Below are 21,423 nucleotides of genomic sequence, written 5' to 3'. Positions count from 1 at the left end.
GATGGAAAGCTGAAATGAAAGGGAGACCTAGAGTGAGCCTGAGACGAGAGTTACAAATGATGGAACTGTGTGAATCGGCCATTTCTTCCACTGCTCTCGGTTCCCATGTGCCCCTCACTGCGCAATGCTGAGTTTAATTTAGCGCAGCCCTGAAACCTAAGTTCACTATTTCTGCTGGTACCCAACCCAAGAAAAGGCAATCTGCTCCTATGCTGGAAGAGGAGCTGATGGTACTGGACTTACTGAGACACTCTGTGAGCAGGTGTGGGGACTTTAAGGGTAATCAAATTTAACTACATGTGATTCTGACTTCGTGCTCTGATTTTGAGATCAAATCCCAGCATAAGAGGAGGTTCTACAACACAACCAGCTCTTTCACCTCTGTGTCCTTTACTCTCCCCGGCACGGCACACACCCTCCTCTGCTAGCACAATCTCAATCTGCCGTGCCAGATGCCTGTGACCCTCAGGTGGCTGTTAGTGGCACCCGTACATACCTGGTGCAGCCATCTGCACATGCCCAGGAACGGTAACACTTACGTTGACGTTTATCACTTCCAAGTTCCTTCCTACAATTCACCGCAGTACTTATCACAAAGTATGTATTCTTATCCCTATTCGTCAAATGAGGAAACTGAGCTTAGAGTGACGATGACCTGCTCAAACAGGACAACTGGGCAGTTCACAGTGTCTGCATCCCGCAGATGCTTTACATGCCGTCCATTTTAATCCTTTCAGTGACCCGACGAGGCAGGTATTAGCCCTGTTTTATGGCTGCAGAAGCCGAAGCCCAGGACAGCTTATCCCCACGTTCACTTGGCTAATAAGAAAGAGCTGGACCAGGCCTCCATCTTGGTCTTCTGATCCCAGGAGCTGCTTCTAGGGATGTCTGTGCTTGGCTGCAACTGCCCACTCCCCATCTCTGTTCACCAACCCCATGTGGCACACAATACAGAGGGTTGACGATCTGGCTCCTCACATCACAGGAGACGCCCACTAAGCACAGCACACTCCCCAACAGTCCCCACGTAGGTAGTATTAGGGCTGTCCAGAGCGGGCTGATGTGAGTCAAGCCAGAAGGATGGCCTAAATGCAGAGCCACAGAGGATTCTCTCCAGACCCCCAAAAGGCTAAAGGCACTGGGGGCCTCCAACCCAGAGAAAACCTCCTCTGTCCCACAAACTCTCGGCAAGACCTGGGGAAGCCAGGCTGAGGCCAGTCCTCAATCCCCACAACATCCACAGGCTTATTCTGCTCTTCTCTTACCCCTTCAAACATCAGTCATGGAAACCAGCAATGAGGACAGGCCCCTGCTGCCTCCTCCCTCCCCCACTTAGATCATGTTCACTGCACCAGGACTCTCCTTGACCGAAATCCTTGCAGCTGCTAATCTTTTCTATTTGTCCTGTCCCACTGTCTTCCACAACCCTCCACCTTCATCTAAGTGATCCCAGCCTCTCACAACTGAAGCCCTCATTGTAACCCAACCAGTCCTCTCCTGGGAATCAATCCTAAACAATCACAAATGCACATGAAAACTTAGCAACAAGAAGGTTCACTGTGGTCAGGCTTCTGTGAGTGAAACACAACAAATAAAATTTCAGCACAGAAAATCATTACATAAATCAGGCACATAAAACAACACATATAGCCATTAAATACAACGATGCAAGGGGCATCTGGGTGGCTTAGTCAGTTGAGTATTCAACTTTGGCTCAGGTCATGATCTTGTGAGTTCGAACCCCGCATCGGGCTTGCTGCTGTCGGCACAGAGCTCACTTCCGATCTTCTGTCCCCCTCTCTCTCTGCCCCTCCCCTGCTTGTACTCTCAAAAATAAATAAATCATTGGGGCGCCTGGGTGGCGCAGTCGGTTAAGCGTCCGACTTCAGCCAGGTCACGATCTCGCGGTCCGTGAGTTTGAGCCCCGCGTCGGGCTCTGGGCTGATGGCTCGGAGCCTGGAGCCTGTTTCCGATTCTGTGTCTCCCTCTCTCTCTGCCCCTCCCCCGTTCATGCTCTGTCTTTCTCTGTCCCAAAAATAAATAAACGTTGAAAATAAATAAATAAATAAATAAATAAATAAATAAATAAATAAAATAAATCAATCATTTAAAAATAAGTAAATGAATAAATTTTAAAGATGGTGCAGAAGAACATTAAATGACATGGAAATAAATTTCTAATAAGATTTTGTATAAAAATTTAGATATAAAAAAGATAAAGCATGACCCACCTTTTTGAATGACACATATACAAACAGCGCATAAACAGTTACATAAACGTGTTTGTGCATGTGCACACACATGCATGCGTATATTGTGAAAATTAATAAAGGGAAACCTCACTAAAATGGAGTCAAGAGGCCAGAAGGTGGAGCTCTCGTGCCCTATCGCCAGCAGTCATTTGCAGACCCAACAGGAAGAGATGGACCTAGCAAGTGGATACTACTTCCCTACCCCAGCAGGAGGAAGGTTTTCTCCCCGCAACCAATCCTCCCCCCCACCCCGCCCCACAAAAGCCCAGCTGAAGAGAGACAGATTAGCTCAGCCTATGAAAAGCCACTACACTTCGGACTGCCAGTTCACTCCAAAGCACTTTTGGTTTATAACAGCCTTCCCAACTTTCCCTTTTCTCTATAAGAGCATACCTCTCCTTTGTCCTTTAGAGTTGCCTATGGTAAGGTTTTGTCTGGTCACAGCTTGCAAGTCCCAAAATGCAATTCTCTTATTCCCAAATAAACCCGTTTTTGCTGTTAAAACTCAGTTTTATCCTTAAGGTTAACATTACATGTACGTATATGTACACACATATAACATCAGAATATAAAGCTATACTTCAGAATATGAACAATGAGTAACTTACTTTCTTCCAATTCTGCATTTAAAAAAATTATTTCAGGGTCGCCTGGGTGGCTCAGTCAATTAAGCATCCGATTCGGCTCAGGTCATGATCTCACGGTTCATGGGTTCAGGCCCCGCGTCAGACTCTGTGCTGACAGCTCAGGGCCTGGAGCCTGCTTCAGATTCTGTGTCCCCCTCTCTCTCTGCTCCTCTCCCACTCATGTTCTATCTCTGTCTCTCAAAAATAAACGTTAAAAATTTTTTTAAATTTTTTCATTAAGCATGTATTACTTTTGTAAAAGGAAAAAGTATTCGTGTGTCCTACTTTCTGTAGAATAACAAAAACCAAGAATAACCGATACCTCTGAAAGAATGAAGAACTAGGTGTGAGAACCAGCCCTTACAAAGATTGGTTCTTATGTGGTAATGTTTAAGAAAATGCGGTGTTGGCACAGGAAGACAAACAGGACCATGAAGAGACCCGTGACTGGATGCAAACTTGTTCTAGACAGAGGTTACAAATCACTAGAGAAAGGACGGATTGATCCAGAGGATCTCAAGGGTTTTGGTCTTGGGATCCCTTTACCCTCACAAAACTTCATGAGTGGAATTGGGAAGGACTAGGTGGAGCACAAAAGATTTGGGAGACAAAGAAAATACTCTTGAGACTATAATGACGGCACACATTTGTCCAAATCCACAGAACGTACAACACCAAGAGTGAACCCTAATGTGAACTATAGACTTTCGGTGATAATGATATATGAATGTAGGATCAACTATAAATATACCACTCTGGTGGGGATGTTAATGGTGGGGGAGGCCATGCATGAGAAAAGGGGAGGCAGGGGGCATACAGAAAATCTCTGTACCTTACTCTCAATTTTGCTGTGAACCTGAAACTGCTCTTAAAAAAAATTAAGGGGCGCCTGGGAGGCTCAGTTAAGCGTCTGACTCTTGATCTCAGCTCAGGTCATGATCTCACAGTTCATGGGTTTGAGCCCCATGTCAGCTCTGTGCTGGGAGCACAGAGTCTGCTTGGGATTCTATCTCTCTCTCTGCCCCTCTTCCGTACTCACTGTCTCTAAACAAACACTAAAAAAATTTAAGTTAAAAAATAAATTAAATCTTAAAAAAAAAAAACTAATGAGAACCCTAAAGAGCTGTTGTTTATAGGGATAGGGATTATTTCTATGTATATTTACTAAATTAGAAATTACAACTGACAATTTTTTAAAAATTTGAATTAGCTAATAAATCAGGGGCACCTGGGTGGCTCAGTCGGTTAAGCGTCCGACTTCAGTTCAAGTCATGATTTCACAGTTCAAGAGCTGAAGCCCTGCACGGGGCTCGCTGCTGTCAGCACAGAGCCTGCTTCCCATCCTCTGACCACCCCCTTCTCTCTGCCCCTTCCCCACTCATCCTCTTTCTCTCTCAAAATAAACATTTAAAAAATACATAAGCTAATAAATCCAACAGATGTTAACATAAGTCAGCTATTTTGTAAGAATAACTATGTTTTTAAAAACAAAGTAGTGAAAAGATTGGCATTGTTTCACATTTTGTGAAGCTCCTAGTGTTTGGCCCAATAGAAGAGACCAGAATTCTCACACAGGTTCTGCAATCAATCTGTTGCAATATGCTGTCTTGGTTGAAGTTCATAAAGGAAATCCAGCCTCACACAGATGCAGTTAGAAAAGGAAGAGTGTGATAGCCTTTTCAGCTAATTGGGGATATCCTACTTTGTTAATTACCAAAACTCAACAAGTAGTGGTGTGTTCAAGTTAGTTGTAAGGCCAGGGGCACCTGGGTGGCTCAGTCAGTTGAGCGTCCAACTTCAGCTCAGGTCATGATCTCGCAGTTCGTGAGTTCGAGCCCCACATCAGGCTCTGTGCTGACAGCCTGGAGCCTGCTTCGGATTCTGTGTCTGCCTCTCCCTGCCCTTCCCATGCTCATGCTCTCTGCCTCTCAAAAATAAATTTAAAAATGTTTAAAAAATTAAGAGTTGGTTCTAAGGTGGAATATGAAACTGTATCAATGAATTTTTCATACTGTTACATTGAGCCCCCTTGGCCTACTGGAAAATACTGATCTACTGAATTACTATACAATATTTTGAAAATCTTCTTTGTTAATATCACCACTGATCTCATCAGAAAAATATCTTTAAATATTGCAAAGTAGTCAGGCTCATGGTGAATAAAAGTTTTCCCAAAGACTAAATTCTGCTTGAAAGCTCAAATTTTATCACTGGCAACAGACCATCAATGGTCCTCGAAGTGACCAGCTCCCTTCATTCATTTCTGAGAAAATATCGGCCAAATATCTTAACTGAATAACTACCACCTGTCACTCTTTCAAGTAAAAATGGTGTCCCATGAAAAAAGGCACGAGTTCCACCTCTACTCAAACAACTGTACAAGTGCACTTCCTCACCTCCCGTCGCTCTTCAGCAATAGACGTGCTCCATGCAAACTTCCCATTTCACCACACAGACTATTACAAAGACTCGTTCAGAGGCTCAGTTTTAACGCAATTACTACTTTTCATGGCTTCTTCAAGGACACTCTTAGGTGAAATCATTTTCACAATGAATGTGTGGCAGCAGCGAGGAATACAAGGACAACTGCTACTACCTTGTGGGGACACTGCACGGACTCCTGTGCTAAGGCACCAGCGGTTTTACCCACCGCTACTTTTCTACGAGTCGTGCAGAGGACAACACTGTGCAAACGAGAAATAGAGGTGACCCTTTAGAACCATTATGAAAATGGTTTACCTCGTGGATCCCCAGGGGATCACATTCTGAAAACCACCGGACTACTCAATAAAGGAAACCGGGACAACTGGTTTCTGTGTGGAAAAAACAAAAACACAGTCCCACCTCACATCATAAACAAAAATAAATTCCAGGCAGATTTTTTAAAAGCTAAATATGAAAAGTAAAACTTCCATGGAGGAAAAAAAGAGTAGATACAGGTTAAGATTTCTTAAGCAGGGCACAAAAAACACAAACTTTAAGTAGACTGATCATTCTGATGACATTAACATAGTAATAAAAAACTCTGAACTTCAAAAGACACCATACAAATGAAAAGGCAAGTTTCAGATGTGAGAAAAACCATCTATACTCAATAAGATGAGGGCAATCCAGCAGGAAAACGGGCAAAGATATGAAGAGGCAACTCACAGAAGATAAAGGCTCAATAAACAGACATAAATAGCTCAATCTCACTGGTCATCAGGAAAATGCTAACGGAAACCGCTAATTTACACAAATCAAAAAACAGAAACGTAAAAATCTGACAGTACCAAGTATTGATAAAGACACTGGGCAATAGCAACCTTGCTGGGGGAGTAAGAACTGGAATGGTCATTCTGAAGAGCAAACTGGCAATATCTAGGAAAGGTGGATATTCCCATAACCCAGTAATTCAACTCCTGATACGTATCCTAGGGAAACTCCTGCATGTGTGTACAAGGAGACATATACAGCAACAACCACTGAAGCACCGTTTGCAAGAGTAGAAAACAAGAAACAACCTAAATACTGAGCAAGAGGTAAATGGGTAAGGTAAGTAAACACTGTCCAACAAAACTTTCTGTGACCGTGGAAGCATTCTCTACCCATGCTGTCCAAATGTGGTTGCCATCAGTCACAGGGTGCCTATTAAACACATAAGATGTGGCTAAGGGTGACTGGGAATTGAACTTTGTATTTAATTTTGATTAATTGAAATCCAAATAGCCACAAGTAGAAAATGGCTACCACATCAGACAGCATAGCTACAGCAGCGAAAATGTATTTTTTTGGGTCCAACATAATGCGTTTGCAGCGATGTTACATATACGTAAACACATATACACTGCAAACGCATTATGTTGGACAAAAAAAGCAAGTTTCAGAGGTAACGGCTGTAACCAGAGTGGAGCAAGCAAGGTGTCTAGAATGAAAATTCTAGGAGGCACTCACCCTCAGCATTGTATAGGTTGGACACTTGTGTGACCCTGAGAGTGAACGCCTCCTCAGATTTTGTGCCACAGGTGCCATGCTCGCCTCACCTTTTAAGTATATGTCCGGTATGCTACCTTGTCCGGGGTCCCCAAGATCATCCTAGGTTCAATGACTCACTAGGAGGACTCACAGAATTTTGCGTAGAGCCTACACACAGCTATGATTTCTTACAGTGAAAGGGTACAAAGCAAAACTGGCCAAGGGAAAAGGCCCATGGTGCAAAGTCTGGAGGAAACCATGCACAAGATTCCAGGAATCCTCTCCTAGTGGAGTCACGTGGGATGCACTTAGTTTCCCCAGGAGAGTTGGGACAACACACGTGAAATACTGCCCACTGGAAGCTCATTAGAGAATCAATGCCCAGGGTATTTATTGGGGGCTAGTCAAGTACCAAAAACACTAGACTCCAGAAGGAAAGGAGATATTCAACATAAAGCACATCGTACAGTTTAGGCACCAAGAACCACTCTTTAAGGGATGGCAGAACTCTTCTGAAATCCAAGTTCCTAGAGACCAGTCAAGGGCCAACCATGCAAACAGGCCTTCCTAAAGGACAGCAGTCTCATACCTACTATGGACAAGTCTTTTTTGCACAGATTTCATTTATATAAAACTGTAGAACATGACACATAATACTATGCATTGTTTAAAGACACACAGATATTAAATTGTACAAACACGCACAGAAAAATAAACCCTGAATCTAGGGTTGTAGTTATAAGGGGAAAGGACTTGGTTTGAGGCAGGGGTACACAAGGCCTGTCAATGGCATCTCTGATGTTTGACTCCTTAAGCTGGGAAACAGGTAAAAATGTATTTTGTTATAGCATTTCTTATACCTTTCCAAGTGTGTGTGCACCTGAAATATTATGTTAAGAATAAAGACTCATCTCCTTATTACTGTATACTACTAAAGGTTTATGTCATGGAGTGCTCTTCAGACTCTAGGTACTATGTTAAGCCCTTTATGTGAATTTACTCTTTTGAATACATTCAAAGCTCAATGTGAGGCAAGTGAGAGCTCTGCCCTCAACTAGCTGTCCATCTACTGAGGGATGATGAGAGAGAAGCACAGTCTAAAACCAATTTAAGTTCTGAATGTTACCAAGATAGTAAAACAGGGTGATGTGAGTAAGGAAAAGCTGCGTTATGGTGCCTGGGTGACTCAGAAGGTCAAGCATCCGACACTTGGTCTCGACTCCGGTCACAATCTCACAGTTCATGGGTATGAGCCCCACATCAGGCTCTGCACTGACAGCTCAGAGCCTGCTTGGGATTCTGTCTCCCTCCCTCTCTCTCTGCCCCTCCCCTGCTCTCTCCTCTCAATAAACATTAAAAAAAAAAAAAAAAAAAAAGGAGCTGCTTTAACTAGCGTGGCCTGGGAAAGCCTCTTTGAGAGGGGCACTGGAGTTGAGCCATAAACGACGGGAAGGAGACAGCCATGCAATTATCTGAAAACAGCACATTCCAGGGGGAACGGCAAGTGCAAGGCCCCACAGCAGGAACAAGCTTGGTGTGTTGAAAGATGGTAAATAAAGCCGGCAGGACTTGAGAGTGGGAACAAGAGGAAGACTAGGTGGTGAAGCCTGAGAGGTCGGCTGAGGTCACGGTGCAGGGCCTGAGCCACAGTAACGACCTTAGGTTTCATTCTAAACCTGAGGAGCCTTTGAAGGTTTTAAGCAGGGTAATGACATGATCTGGGTTACAACTGAAGATTATTCAGCCAGCTGTATGGAGAACTCAATACAGACGGAGCCATTTACTTCATTAGCACCACAGACATAACGCTTGCGGCTGATGAGCTTTTCAGGCGGTATGAAAAAGGGGGGGGGGGGGGAGTTCCACAATGCAAAAAGAACACTACAAAGTTGGAGTGAATCAGTATTTAATGACACGTCTAGAAAACAACATCATGGCAACTTCGTTCATCATTAAATGCAGTATTCATATAAACAACTGAATTACATTTGGAAATAATCTGAAAATCAGATTTTCTCAGTCACGAAAATCCGCCAAGAAATCATAGCCGATCATAAAAGTGGATTTTCTTGCAGCCAAATCATCTCAAAGGAAAAAACACTTTCAATGATTTTAGCCACAAAACATTTTTGTACTTAATGTAAGATATAAATACAAAAAAAAAAAAAAAAAAAAAAAAGCCTAGCATCACGAGGCCTTACAACTCACTGTACCAAAACCACAGAGGTGGCTGGATAAGAAAAGCTAGTAGCTTGAACTGGTGTTCAGGCCTACACGCGGAGTCTGAACACTGGCCAGGGGACCCTTGGAAAGGCTTCTCTGAGAAAAGCACATTCGAACAGGTAGGCCTGGCACCAGCCATGGCAGGAGCAGGGGAAGAGGCTCTGGGTGGAGAGGGGTTCTGTGCTGGAAATGCCAGGTCAGGTTGGCAAAAACAAAAAGACAGTGTGGCTGAATTGAAGCTGGGGTCGGGCCTGGGGAGCGGGGACCAGAAACAAGGCTGTAGAGCCTGGAAGACCACATTCTCACCCGGAAAGCAGAAAAACACTCATGTTTAAAGAGTGACTGATCCAGGGGCGCCGGGTGGCTCAGTCGGTTAAGAGTCCCACTTCGGTTCAGGTCATGATCTCCAGGTTTGGGGGTTCAAGCCCTGCGACGGGCTCTGGGCCCACAGCTCCGAGTCTGGACCCCGCTTCGGATTCTGTGTCTCCTTCTCCATCTGCCCCTCCCCCACTGGCACTCCGTGTCTCGCTCTCAAAAATAAACATGAAATGGGGCGCCTGGGTGGCGCAGTCGGTCGAGCGTCCGACTTCAGCCAGGTCACGATCTTGGCGTCTGTGAGTTCGAGCCCCGCGTCGGGCTCTGGGCTGATGGCTCAGAGCCTGGAGCCTGTTTCCAATTCTGTCTCCCTCTCTCTGCCCCTCCCCCGTTCATGCTCTGTCTCTCTCTGTCCCAAAAATAAATTAAAAAAACGTTGGAAAAAAAAAAAAAAAAAACATGAAAACAAATTTTTTTTTTTTTTTTTTTTAATTTTTAAAAAGAGTGATCCAACCGGTTTCAGACCCACACTGTCCAGGAATACAGGAACCACTTGCCACAGGGGCTTGTGAACACCTGGAGACAGTTCCAGCTGCGCTGTAAAAATAGAACTTTCCACGTCACTTAATTCTAACTAATTAACACTGACATTTAAAAAACCGGTGTGTAATTGAGCTCAGGGAAAACTTTTAAGCCTGTTGCCGACAGCGTGGGCACGCGCTTCTCCATTTTCAAGTGTCAATTTTAGGAAACCCAAAGCCAGACCAACTATTTCCGATGAAAGTGTAGTTGTAACCCTAAAACAGGGGACTTCGAAGCTTCAGTACCCTAGCAGAAGAACGTAAGACATCTCATTTGTATGTTTTAGGCCCATCACTTGTTGAAATACTATCTTGGCTATATGGGTTAAAGATAACATTAAAATTCATTCCACCTGTATTTTTTAACTTTTTTTTTTTCCACTAAGACGTCCTTGCTAGAAAAAATGTGACACGAGAAAGGCGGCTCGTGTTATTTTTCCACCGGGTGGAAGCGGGAGTCTGGCCGGCAGGGCGCGACAGCGGTCCGACCCTGGCGTGGGGGCCGAGAGAAGTTTCTAGCTGCGCTATGCAGTCACAAGTCGCGTCAGCGAGTTTTCACCGCCCCGTTCAATGAGCGGCGGGGAGGGGGGGGGGGGGGAGGACGTGGCCTCGGGAGCTGAGTCGCAGAAGGCAGGACCCCAACTCCCACTCACAGTGCTCGGTGTCCACCTGAAACCTCCCAGCAGCTCAAGGAGGCGAGAGCGGGACTCGAACCAGGCCCCAGTCCCGGGGCCCCAGCCCCAGCGCGTCGCGCGACCGCCTCTCCGTCTTCCCTCGCGGGGGTGGGGGAGGGGGTGACCAACGTTCACAAAGTTCACAACGGACTCCCCCACCGCTGGGTCTGAGGAGGGGCCGGGAGCCCCTTAAAGAAGGTCCCGGCAACGCTCACCTGCTGACAGACGCCAAGGCGACAAACGCTCCTCCTCTCCCTCCACACACGCTTCAACCACGCCGGCAGCCAACTTCCGCTCCTCTGCCGCGAATCCCCAGCTAAGTATTCCTCTCCACCCGCCCCCGCGACCAATCCAGCCAATCACCTCTCAAAGAATCTGCTGCGTCCCCGCCACTCTCCTCCCTGCCAATCACCGCGGGCGCCGGCACCGCCCTTCCCGCCCTCTTAGGCGAGCACCGCGCGCCACCGCTAGGCAGTTGGCGGCGCTGCCCTCCGCCGGGATGAGTCTCCCGGAAGGACTGGGCGAAGCGCGGGCCACGCTGGTGCGGGAACCTTCGGGATTGGCCGATAGGAGCCCCGCTCTCTGATTCCGCCCACCCCCTCCCTAGACACCCAAGTCGGAGACGCTGGGGATTGGTTCCCGGTGGACACCCGAAGAAGCCAAGAAATGGTTCCGCCCCCCTCGCGCATCCCGGAGAGGGAGCTCCACGGATTGGTCCGCGGAGGCTCGGCGCGCGCCGACCCCGCGCTCCAGGGTTGGCTGAGGGTGTGCTCGCGCTGCCGGAAAGCGTTGACGGTGATTGGCCGGAGGGTGGGGCCGGCTATTTGAAGGAGGCGCGCGGACCAAATACGCACTTCAGTCCGCGGACAGAAGAGGCGGGAGCGGTTCTAGGTAACGCTACCCGGCTGACCACAGAGGACTTCGGCGCGGGCCCGGCCCCAGCTGTGGCCTCTGCCGCAGCCCGGCAAGGCGATGGCCAAGGTTTCTGTGCTGAACGTGGCGGTACTGGAGAATCCGAGCCCTTTCCACAGCCCCTTCCGGTTCGAGATCAGCTTCGAGTGCAGTGAGGCCCTGGCGGACGGTGAGGCTGGGCCTGTGTGGAGATTCCCCCTCCCCCCGGCGGACCCCGACCTCCCCCGTGAAACAACTGATCTGCCTTCCAACCCTGATCTCCCTCTTTCCCTCCGCTTCAGCCCCAGCCTCCTTGTGGAGACTACCCCTGACACCCCATGGCCAACCCAACCCCCTGCCCGGGGTCACTCCAGTTATCCCTGTGGAGACCTCATCACCCCCCTCTTTTTTTCTGTGGAGCGCCTGCTGGGCACCTGTTTTCTCTGTAGAGACCTCAGTCTCCGTTCTTTAACCTGCAGAGACCTTCAGTCACCCTATCTTCCCCAAACTCCCTCCCTTTTTCCGCAACGGAGCCCCTCTATCACCCTTTCTCCCTGTGAAATCCCTTTCCCCCGTGGCAAGACCTAATTCGCCCCTATCTCCCCATTTGCCTCCCAGTCCCCTCCCTAGCCTGCTGATATTTAAAACAACCCCACCCCCACCCCCACCCCCTTCTGATTGTTTTCTACCCCAAAGCACACATCCTAGAACCTGACTTCCCACCTCCTTAGCTAGGCCCCAGTTTTCCACTCTTGATACCCACCGGGGGAGGCAGGGCAGGTTTCCAGCTCCAGTGTTTCAAGATAACTTGGTCTCCCCAGCTTCGGTCCCTCCCTCCTCTCTGCCTGCTTTGATAAACACTCCTATTGGAGGGGTGGCATAGCCAGGCAAGCCTTAGCCGGCTCCCCCTGTCTGCCCACCAGGTTCCAGCTGATCTACCGAGGTGCTTCTTGCAACACTTTTGATGGTCTGACCTAGTCTCGGGGGGGTTGGGTGGGCCAGGCTGAGCCATGACGGTATCTGGCTTCAAACAACCGGCTGAGAGGTCAGAACTTTTTGTGCATCTTTTCCAGGGTGCTTTCACTGACGTACTTATTCATCTGTGTGTTATAAAGGTGGACATGGCTCTCATCTCACAGATGAGAAGACGGAAGCCACAAAGAATGAAAGGCCTTTCAAGTAAAGGTCTATAAAAATCTAAAATGTAAGGTTGCCCAGGGACTCTTGGCACCACTTTCAGGAAGGAAGTACTCCATTAGACCAATTCTCCACTTGGTGGTTAAAGGAGAAGAAACAGCCGCTGAGGAGGTGGAGATCTGTGAGGCCCTGGTGTGCTAACTAGCACCTCTCAGCGGTAGGTGGGTGGTTTGTGGGAAAAGCCAGCCACTTGGATTAGCTTGGGGCTGATACGGTTTGAGATATGTGTGCTTTTGGGCCGGGCCAATGGATCAATCTCTCCTAGGTTCTTCTCCTTTTTAAATTAAGGAATCTGCTTGTGACTAACTATAGAATAAGCCCAGTTAAATCCTTTCTGGAACAAGGCAGGGTGTAAATAAATAATTAAAGTGTAGAATGACACTGTGGAATAAGATTTAATTTTAAAGCCAGGAGGAGATGTAAGGAGCTAATAGGTTAAGGGATTCACGGTTCCCAGAAGGCAGGAGATCGGGTTTCAAACAGCCTGTTTGCGCTCCTTGCATTTAAAAATGGTGGCATTGTCATTATCTAGTAGTTTTATTCCTAGGAAAACCCCTGCCCTGTTACTTTACTAATCTGTTTATAGACTCAGAGCAGGAAAGGCAAAAGTCCACCGCTGGTCGTTTTTTAATAGAAATGAGATGACTTCTCCAAGGTCACACAGCCGGTCTGTAGAAGTATTGACACTAAAGTTTGTCTCTGAGTCCTGAGTCCAGAGTTCTCCGCTTTTACTATAACCCGGGAAAGAAAGAATGCATCCCTCATTTTAGAAATGGAACGTAGGGGCGCCTGGGTGGCACAGTCGGTTGAGCGTCCGACTTCAGCCAGGTCACGATCTCCCGGTCCGTGGGTTCGAGCCCCGCGTCAGGCTCTGGGCTGATGGCTCAGAGCCTGGAGCCTGTTTCCGATTCTGTGTCTCCCTCTCTCTCTGCCCCTCCCCCGTTCATGCTCTGTCTCTCTCTGTCCCAAAAATAAATAAATGTTGAAAAAAAAATAATAATAAATAAATACATCTAGAAATGGAACGTAAATGGAACTGAGCGTAGAATTTATTTCCACACCAGGACACTCTCAAAAGAGAATGAGGAGAGTGCTATTACTAATTACACCCAGACAATAAAGCTTTTGCTCAGAGAAATTCAAGTTGGAAAGCAAACTCTGGCCTGAAAATCCAGACTCTGGTTCTATCCCTAGGGCTATCCATGACTCTGACCTGCCAACCTGCTCTCTGCCTCTTCCTGGACTTCTTCCCATGGAGCAGAGAGAATCCGTTTCCTGACTCCAAACAGATGGAGGGGGCCTGGCTTTAGGAGTCTCTCAGATTCTGGAGAAATCTCAGTCCTGTCACCTTGACACTGGCAACTGAAGACCTGACAAAAGACCCAACCCCCAGTCATTGGCTGACCGTGTTTCCCAAGGGCCCTGGGCCCCTTTGGTTCTTTTTTCTCCTCAGCAACTGGAAATAGATGCTTCCAAGGCATAGGTCCACGTTTAATACATTACGTGTGTTTTTCCTCTGTTTCATGGAGAAATTCAACAGCTGCTGTTTGAATAAGTCATGGAAGCAGATGTTCTGACCCACAGCTGTCACCGTGGTCAGACCAGGGTTCGTCTATATGATTATGAAAAACGGCAAAGTGATAAACAGAAAAAAGCCTCCTACATGGGCGGTTTCTGTGTTGTGTTGTGTTTTAAGGCAGGAAACATTCTCCAGCTAGTTCAACTAACGATAGTTTTTTGCATGGCTTTAATCAGGTTGTTGGTTTTGGTTTTGTTTTCATATATAGTGGAGGAGCATGTTGTCAGGTGTTCGGTTGTAAAGTTAGAGCGTGAAGACAAAATTGAATATTGTCAAGTTACCCTTGAAGTTGCCTAAAAAGTTAGGTGCACCATGTTTCATAGGTACAATTGAGTCCTGTATTCCAGAGGAATGAGTTTGTGCTGTGTTGGTGATTGACGTCCCACATCTAATTCTAAAGAATGGTTATATTCCAAAATGAAGCCACCTAGGAATGCTTCTGTTTAAAACACTGGCAAGTTTAAGGTGATCCAATTTGTAGGCCTTTATCTCAATCATCTGCTATCTTCCATGGATGACTTCAGCAGCTCCTCTAACCCTCGAGTCAATATTTCACTATGGCCTTCTGTTAATTCTCTAATTTCTTAACGGCCCGCATTGAGGGAGCCGTTGCGGCCCGTTTGCCTGGCTGCCAGCACAGCATGCTTTCTCTTCTGGTCAGCACCCACTCCGGTCGCTGTTTAGGTTTTGCCAATGGTGTTGAACATCAGGTGCCTGTGGCCTTCGCGGGGCCTGCTCTCCTTCAGGCTCCTTTTTCCTGAGTAGAGGGCCTGGGTAAAACTGCAAAGCGACAGAAAGTCAGTGTATCAAGGAAGAGCTCGGGGCTCAGGTGTCAAACCTCCGTAGTTGTGGCCCCGCATAGCTGTGTTTCCAAAGTTGGATGCTCTTGTGGGACACTGGACCAAGAAACAGGGCAACTTCAACAACAGTTTACTTCCTGTGAAACTTCCCCCCGCCCCGCCCCTGGCTGCTGGAGCTGTGGGTTGTGTAATTTCAAAGAACCCAAAATAAGTTTCAGGTCTCCTGCCAAGCCTCCGTGTACTAGCGTGACCTTGCCCCTGATACACTTGGACCTCCTGCAAGAGGCAGCGGTGACCAGGGATTTCCGGCGCTTGATGGGCCGGGTCTCTCCTTCAGCACTTTTCCTTTCACCTTGCTAGAACATACTCAGGGATGAGATCCCCCCACTGGATGGGATGAAAGAGTTGGGGTTTGGAGGATCATCTTTTGGTGCCACGTTTGTTGACTGAGTCACTGTCACCCAAGGGTCTAAGAGCCGGCATGAGTTGGTGCCTGATCTGGAAGACCTGGGGACTGGCTGGCTCCCCCAGTGGCCTCGTCTTCCCCCTCCTGCTGTCTGGCTCTCCTGCTGGATCGGAATCTGCTGCCATGCCCCAGTTGTCGAGGGATCTATTCAGTTCGGTGGCACCGGTCCCTGTGTGTGAAAGAGGATGCTGCTTCCTATCCCAGCACCCAGTGGGCAGAGCCCTGAAATGGCCCAATTCCCTGCTGTTCCCTCAGCACGCCTCTGTCACGTGGCGCCTAATTCAACCTCTGCCATACGGTTCACCCTCAGGCTCTGAGATCCCCGAGTTCCCCCAGAGGTGCAGAGTCGAGGTCGCTTGGCAAAGCTAGGCTCACAGGAGAAATTTCCCCCCTAGAATTAGAGGCTCGTGCCCCTTCCAGTGTACAGGACAGTGGTGCCCAGCACTTAGTGCCCAGGAGATGCCAGGTGGTCTTGAGAGTAAAACTCTTCCAGTATATTAAGGATCTGTCCAAAACTCGAGAAGACCCTTCCCCTGCCTTCGTGCTCCCCAGCTATTTCAAGTCCCTAACACCTCATATCCTTACAGACCTAGAGTGGAAGATCATTTATGTTGGCTCAGCGGAGAGTGAGGAGTTTGATCAAATCCTAGACTCTGTGCTGGTTGGGCCTGTTCCAGCAGGGAGACACATGTTCATCTTTCAGGTAAGAGAGACAAGGCCTGAGGCTTTGGCACCTAGAATTATCCTCTTCTGTCCAAAAGCACACGGTGTGGTTCAGTGGTTCAGGTTCAGAATTCTGGCTCTTGCTTTCAAGAACTCTGACCTCTCAGAAGTACTTCACACGTTTCCCTTTCCTCCACCTCTGTGTCATCGTTGTCACCATGAGCCACTGATTACAGTCGATTCTCCTTATTCACGGGAGTTATGCTCCAGAAGGTCGCTGTAAATCCTGAATTAACGAATACCGAACCATTGCCCCTGGAAGAAATACGGATTAGGTTCCTAACAAGTCCTATTTTTGTCAACCAGTAAATACGTAAGCTTGTTTTATGTGTGTTTGTTTAAAGACCCTTTATTTAGTATTATTGTTGGTTCATTCCCATTGACCTCCTGGCCAACAGCACTGTAACTCATGCCTGAAAAAAGCTTATCTAACACACGTATTTTCTCCATAAGGCACATCATCACCTTCTTGCCCTTAGGGACCCTAGACAGTAGTAAGCACTATGCTTGGTGGCCTTTTTTTTTTTTTTTAATGTTTATTTTTGAGACAGAGACAGTGAGAGGGGGGAGGGGCAGAGAGAGAGGGAGACACAGAATCTGAAGCAGCAGGCTCCACACTCCACGGCTCCACACTGTCAGCACAGAGCCTGACGTGGGGCTCGAACTCACTAACCGTGAGATCATGACCTGAGCCAAAGTCGGACACTTAACCAACCGCCACCTAGGCACCCCGGTGGCCTTTTTTTTTTTTTTTTTTTTAATGTTTGTTTATTTTTGAGAGAGAGAGACACGCACGCACGTGAGTGGGGGAGAGGCGGAGAAGGAGGGGGACAGAGGATCCAAAGCAGGCCTCACACTGACAGCAGTGAGCCGACGTGGGGCTTGAACTCACGAACCGTGAGATCATGGTCTGAGCTGAAGTTGGACGCTCAACCAACTGAGCCACCCAGGCACCTCTGGTGGCCATTTTAAACTGCAAAATCACCAACAAAAAGCACCAAAATGTGAGAAACGTGGCATTAAAAAGACCACAAAAAGGATGCTCATTTACAATATGTGCTGAGATGAGGTGAGGTGATGACCTCACCTGGGAACACGTACATCAGACAACTCAAGATTTTTCCCCACTCTGTGCATGTCCTCAAATGACCACGAAAACACCCCAATTTTGAGGTTACAGATAACTACTACTAATTAGCAAGAAGGCGAATTCACAAATGAAGATTCACTATAGCTGCTACATGACTCTAATCCAGTGCCACAGGGGCTGCAGGAGCACAGGTACAGGGCAATTCTTAACGCTCCCTGAAGTTTGAGAGGCTTTGCTCAAATCCTCACCTACCTCCCCCTCTGCTCCTCCCACCCCAGTCCAAGCAACTCCATTTCATGCTGTTAGGAGGTGTTACCTCATCCACCTGTATCCAGGCCCTAGTGAGCCCACCTACTCCACTCCACAGGCAGGGCTGGCGTCCCGAGCATTCGGCCCATGCAGCCACAAGGGGCCTTGCACCCGGCACAATGTTCTGCTGTCGCTGGCTGAAACTTACTAACTTGTGAACAAGGGACCCCATGTTTCATTTGGTTATATTGGTTTCATTTTGCACCCGTTACACAGCTGCTCCTGTCCATAACAACACACCCCAAATCTGTCCACGTCTGTCCTCTACTTCCTGGTTTAAGTTTGTCCCTGCTCCAGGATGACTGCTGTAACCTCCTGCCCAGTATCCCTGTTCTAACAGCAGCCGGCCGTCCTCTTGTCACAGTGTCCCACACTGCCACTCTTTTTTTTTTTTTTTTTTTTTTTAATGTTTATTTTTGAGAGAGAGAGACAGCACACACAGGGGAGGGGCAGAGGCAGAGACACAGAATCCGAAGCACGCTCCAGGCTCTGAGCTGTCAGCACAGCCCTATGCAGGGCTCAAACCCATGGACTGAGATCATGACCTGAGCCGAAGTTGGACGCCTAACCAACTAACAGACTGAGCCACCAGGCGCCCTGAGAGTTGACTCAATTTTGAAAAAAAATTTTTTTTAAGTTTTAATTTCTGTAAGAGCGAGCATAAGCAGGGAAGGGGCCCAACACAGGGCTTGAACTCAGGAACCATGAGATCATGACCTGAGCTCAAGTCAGACCCTTAACCAGCTGAGCCACCCAGGCATCCCTGCCAGTCTTCTTCACAGACCCCTAATCTCCTGCTAAACATTCTTGGTCTTTCCTGAGCCTTTAACTGGCCCAAAAGGCCCTGGGTGGCCTGGTACCAACCTGCCCACCTGTTCAGCCTTAATCTTATGCTGCCCTCCCCCCCTGCTCACTACACTCCTCAGCACCACTCCCTTCTTTGTGGCACTTGTCACACTGAGCATTTTACAGGCATTTGCGGGATTGATTCTGTCTTCCCCACTCGATTAAAAACTCCCGTTGGCAGAGACCATACTTTGGCTCAGTAAAATATGTGTTGCTTGAAAATCGTTGTATTCCTGGTTGAGGTGTGGCTGTGCAGTCAGTACTAAGGCCCAGGATGTGTTTCCTCTAGGCTGACGCCCCCAACCCATCCCTCATCCCCGAGACCGATGCCGTGGGTGTGACCGTGGTCCTCATCACCTGCACGTACCACGGACAGGAGTTCATCCGTGTGGGCTACTATGTCAACAATGAGTACCCCAATCCCGAGCTGCGGGAGAACCCACCCCTGAAGCCAGACTTCTCTCAGGTGGGGCTTGTCTCTGCACTTCCTGCTTCAGACAGGCTGGCTCCTTTGCACCTGGGGGAGTTGACTCATTGGAACTGGGAGCCAAGGTCACTTCTGAAGGTTTTCAAGCCATCCTCAGATCTTGCAGCTCCAGACTAGAACTGGAGAGAGAAAGGTCTTTTGTTTCTCAGAAGCACCCCTCGCAGAATCAAGATTAGATAGGTCCCAGCCCTAAGTCATGGTACACAGGCGCTCCCTGGAGTTCTACATGTAGTTGTTGATGGAGATGGAATAAGTGAGATCTGTTCTTCCTAACTTTGGGGCAGGGGTTTGGGGGGGCCCCGGCTCTGTGGGAGTAATGAGAGGGCATGCCGACAAGGGTTGACATTCCTCTTTCTGCCCCAGCTCCAGAGGAACATCTTGGCCTCGAACCCCCGCGTGACCCGCTTCCACATCAACTGGGACAACAACATGGACAGTCTAGAAGCCATAGAGAACCAGGACCCTGCCCTGGGCTGTGGCCTCCCCCTCAGCTGTGCTCCCATCAAGGGCTTGGGTCTCCCTGGCTGCATTCCTGGCCTCCTCCCCGAGAATTCCATGGACTGCATCTAGCTGCAGGGATCCAGGCCCAACCTGGGCCCAGCTGGGATTGTGGCCAGTCTCCTAGAGCATCTGGAGGGGGCAGGCGGGCCTCCCAGACAGTCCCATGGAGGCCATCTGGAGGACTCTGGGGCCATCAAATACACCAAGCTAGGCAGACATGGCTCTGAGGAAGGAGCTGGCCTCGGGTCTCTCCCAACCCTGACCCAGAAGGATCACCTGACCTCTAGTGCCCAGGCCTGTAAGAAGCGGGTACTTCAGTTTTTAATTCTTTGTGACTTGTGTCTTTTCTCCTTTCCACACACACTATAAATTCCACCTGCAGGCCTTTGTGCCACCATGGTCCTGTGAATACCACTGACCCAAAATTCTTCCCACAGACCTCCCTGCCCTGCCTTGAGACTTTCTTGGTCAATGTCTGGCAAGGCTCCAGCACTATTGAGACAAAGGCTGTCATTCCTGTCCCTTCCCAAACATCTGAGCTGATCCACCCAGCTTTTTGGAGTCACAGGCAAGAAATCTTGGTTAGAAGGTGGACTTGGACATAATTTCTGTCCTTCCAGGACAGTTTTTAGGTCTTTTCAATCCAATAGCCTCTGGAAAACCTCTGTTCCCAAAGCTGTGCTCAGCAGGATGCTGAGGAATGATGGTCCAACTCTCAGTCACAGCCACCTTCCTGTCATCTCCTAACTGGATCCGGCTTTCCCTGGAGGCTGTCACAGTGGGAGGATGGCATGTTGGAGGAGTCCGCTGTGCTCTGTCCATCTCGGTGTCGGCATCGGGCCCCTCTGCAAAGACCTCATGCTCTCAGGCCACAGACAGACTACAGGCACAGGAAACAGTAGGGACTCTGGAAACCTCTCCTCCTGCCATGCTGCCCCTGCCACGCCCGGCCCTCTCGCTGCTACGTGGATGCTGTTGTGATTGCAGTTTGTGTATTAAAAGGTTTTTATATTAAACATGTTTGGTTGGTCTAAAAATAAAAAGCACTTCATCTAGACTGTTTCTGCTTTTGTCTTAGGTGGGCTGACCATCTCTTGTCCATCTCTCCTCGTGACATGCTGAGGGGGGCTCTTGCCCCAGACAGTGGGTTGACTGTCCCATGTTCCCTTGCTTAGCTTCTTACCCTAGTCTTAATTGGTTACCTAACTGTACTCCAGACTGGGAGGGATTTTTCATTGTCAAAAGTTAAGCAACCCAGCTGTTCCGGATAGAGCATAACCAGTGATTTTTTAGACTTTGACCTTGACCCACAGGAAGAAGTTAACATGCTCCAAGGACACACACAGCAACATATTAAATTTTACTTTACTTTGTAACCCCACAGCCCAGGGCAGACTTGTCTGGCTGGTGAGCCATTTCCCCATAATTCACAGAAGTGCCCAGACACTTACCTCCCGGAAACTGGTGGACCTAGGAACATGGGTGCAGACAGCTATTGGATAGGGTGCAGGTTGTAGAAGCCTATAGGCAGGACAGCAAATTGGCTCGTAGACCTGAGACTAGCTAGCCCTCTGAGTCAAGATAGCTGGCTCATCCAGCCCCCCTCCCCTCTTGGCACCTTCTGTTTGGGTCTTCTGCAGTGTTTCTCAAGCGGGGACAATTTAACAATGTCTGGAGATGGTTGCGGGGGGGCGGGGGGGGGGGGCTTCTACTGGCATCCAGTGGGTAGAGACAGGATGCCTTTAAACCTTCAGTGCGCAAGACAGCCCCCTTCCCCAACAAAGTATGACCCTGCCCCAAATGTCAGTAGTGTGGCAGAGAGAAACTGACCTCAGGCTGTGTTTTAAAAGGGCACCCAGAAAAATGGTCATCTTTATTGTTCTGGGACAAAAGGAATCCTCAGCCTGGC

The 21,423-nt window shown here is 48.3% G+C and overlaps 1 protein-coding gene across 1 annotated transcript; it reads left to right on the top strand.

Annotated features, from left to right (window-relative positions):
* The first annotated feature begins 11,222 nt into the window (after nucleotides 1-11,222).
* On the top strand, nucleotides 11,223-20,569 carry ASF1B (anti-silencing function 1B histone chaperone). Its single transcript, XM_047842420.1, has 4 exons — nucleotides 11,223-11,706; nucleotides 16,146-16,261; nucleotides 18,816-18,992; nucleotides 19,377-20,569. The coding sequence occupies exons 1-4, from the start codon at nucleotides 11,598-11,600 to the stop codon at nucleotides 19,581-19,583; spliced, it is 609 nt and encodes a 202-aa protein (XP_047698376.1). The 5' UTR covers nucleotides 11,223-11,597; the 3' UTR covers nucleotides 19,584-20,569.
* Nucleotides 20,570-21,423: the final 854 nt, after the last annotated feature.

Source organism: Prionailurus viverrinus, chromosome A2 (assembly GCF_022837055.1).
Source record: "Prionailurus viverrinus isolate Anna chromosome A2, UM_Priviv_1.0, whole genome shotgun sequence".
Taxonomy (NCBI): domain Eukaryota; kingdom Metazoa; phylum Chordata; class Mammalia; order Carnivora; family Felidae; genus Prionailurus; species Prionailurus viverrinus.
This window is presented reverse-complemented; position numbering and strand designations above follow the sequence as displayed.

Coding starts and splice junctions, on each gene's coding strand:
- ASF1B (XM_047842420.1), top strand. CDS start 11,598: ATGGCCAAGGTTTCTGTGCTGAACGTGGCGGTACTGGAGAATCCGAGC. Junction 11,707..16,145: donor CAGTGAGGCCCTGGCGGACG/GTGAGGCTGGGC, acceptor ATATCCTTACAG/ACCTAGAGTGGAAGATCATT. Junction 16,262..18,815: donor GACACATGTTCATCTTTCAG/GTAAGAGAGACA, acceptor TGTTTCCTCTAG/GCTGACGCCCCCAACCCATC.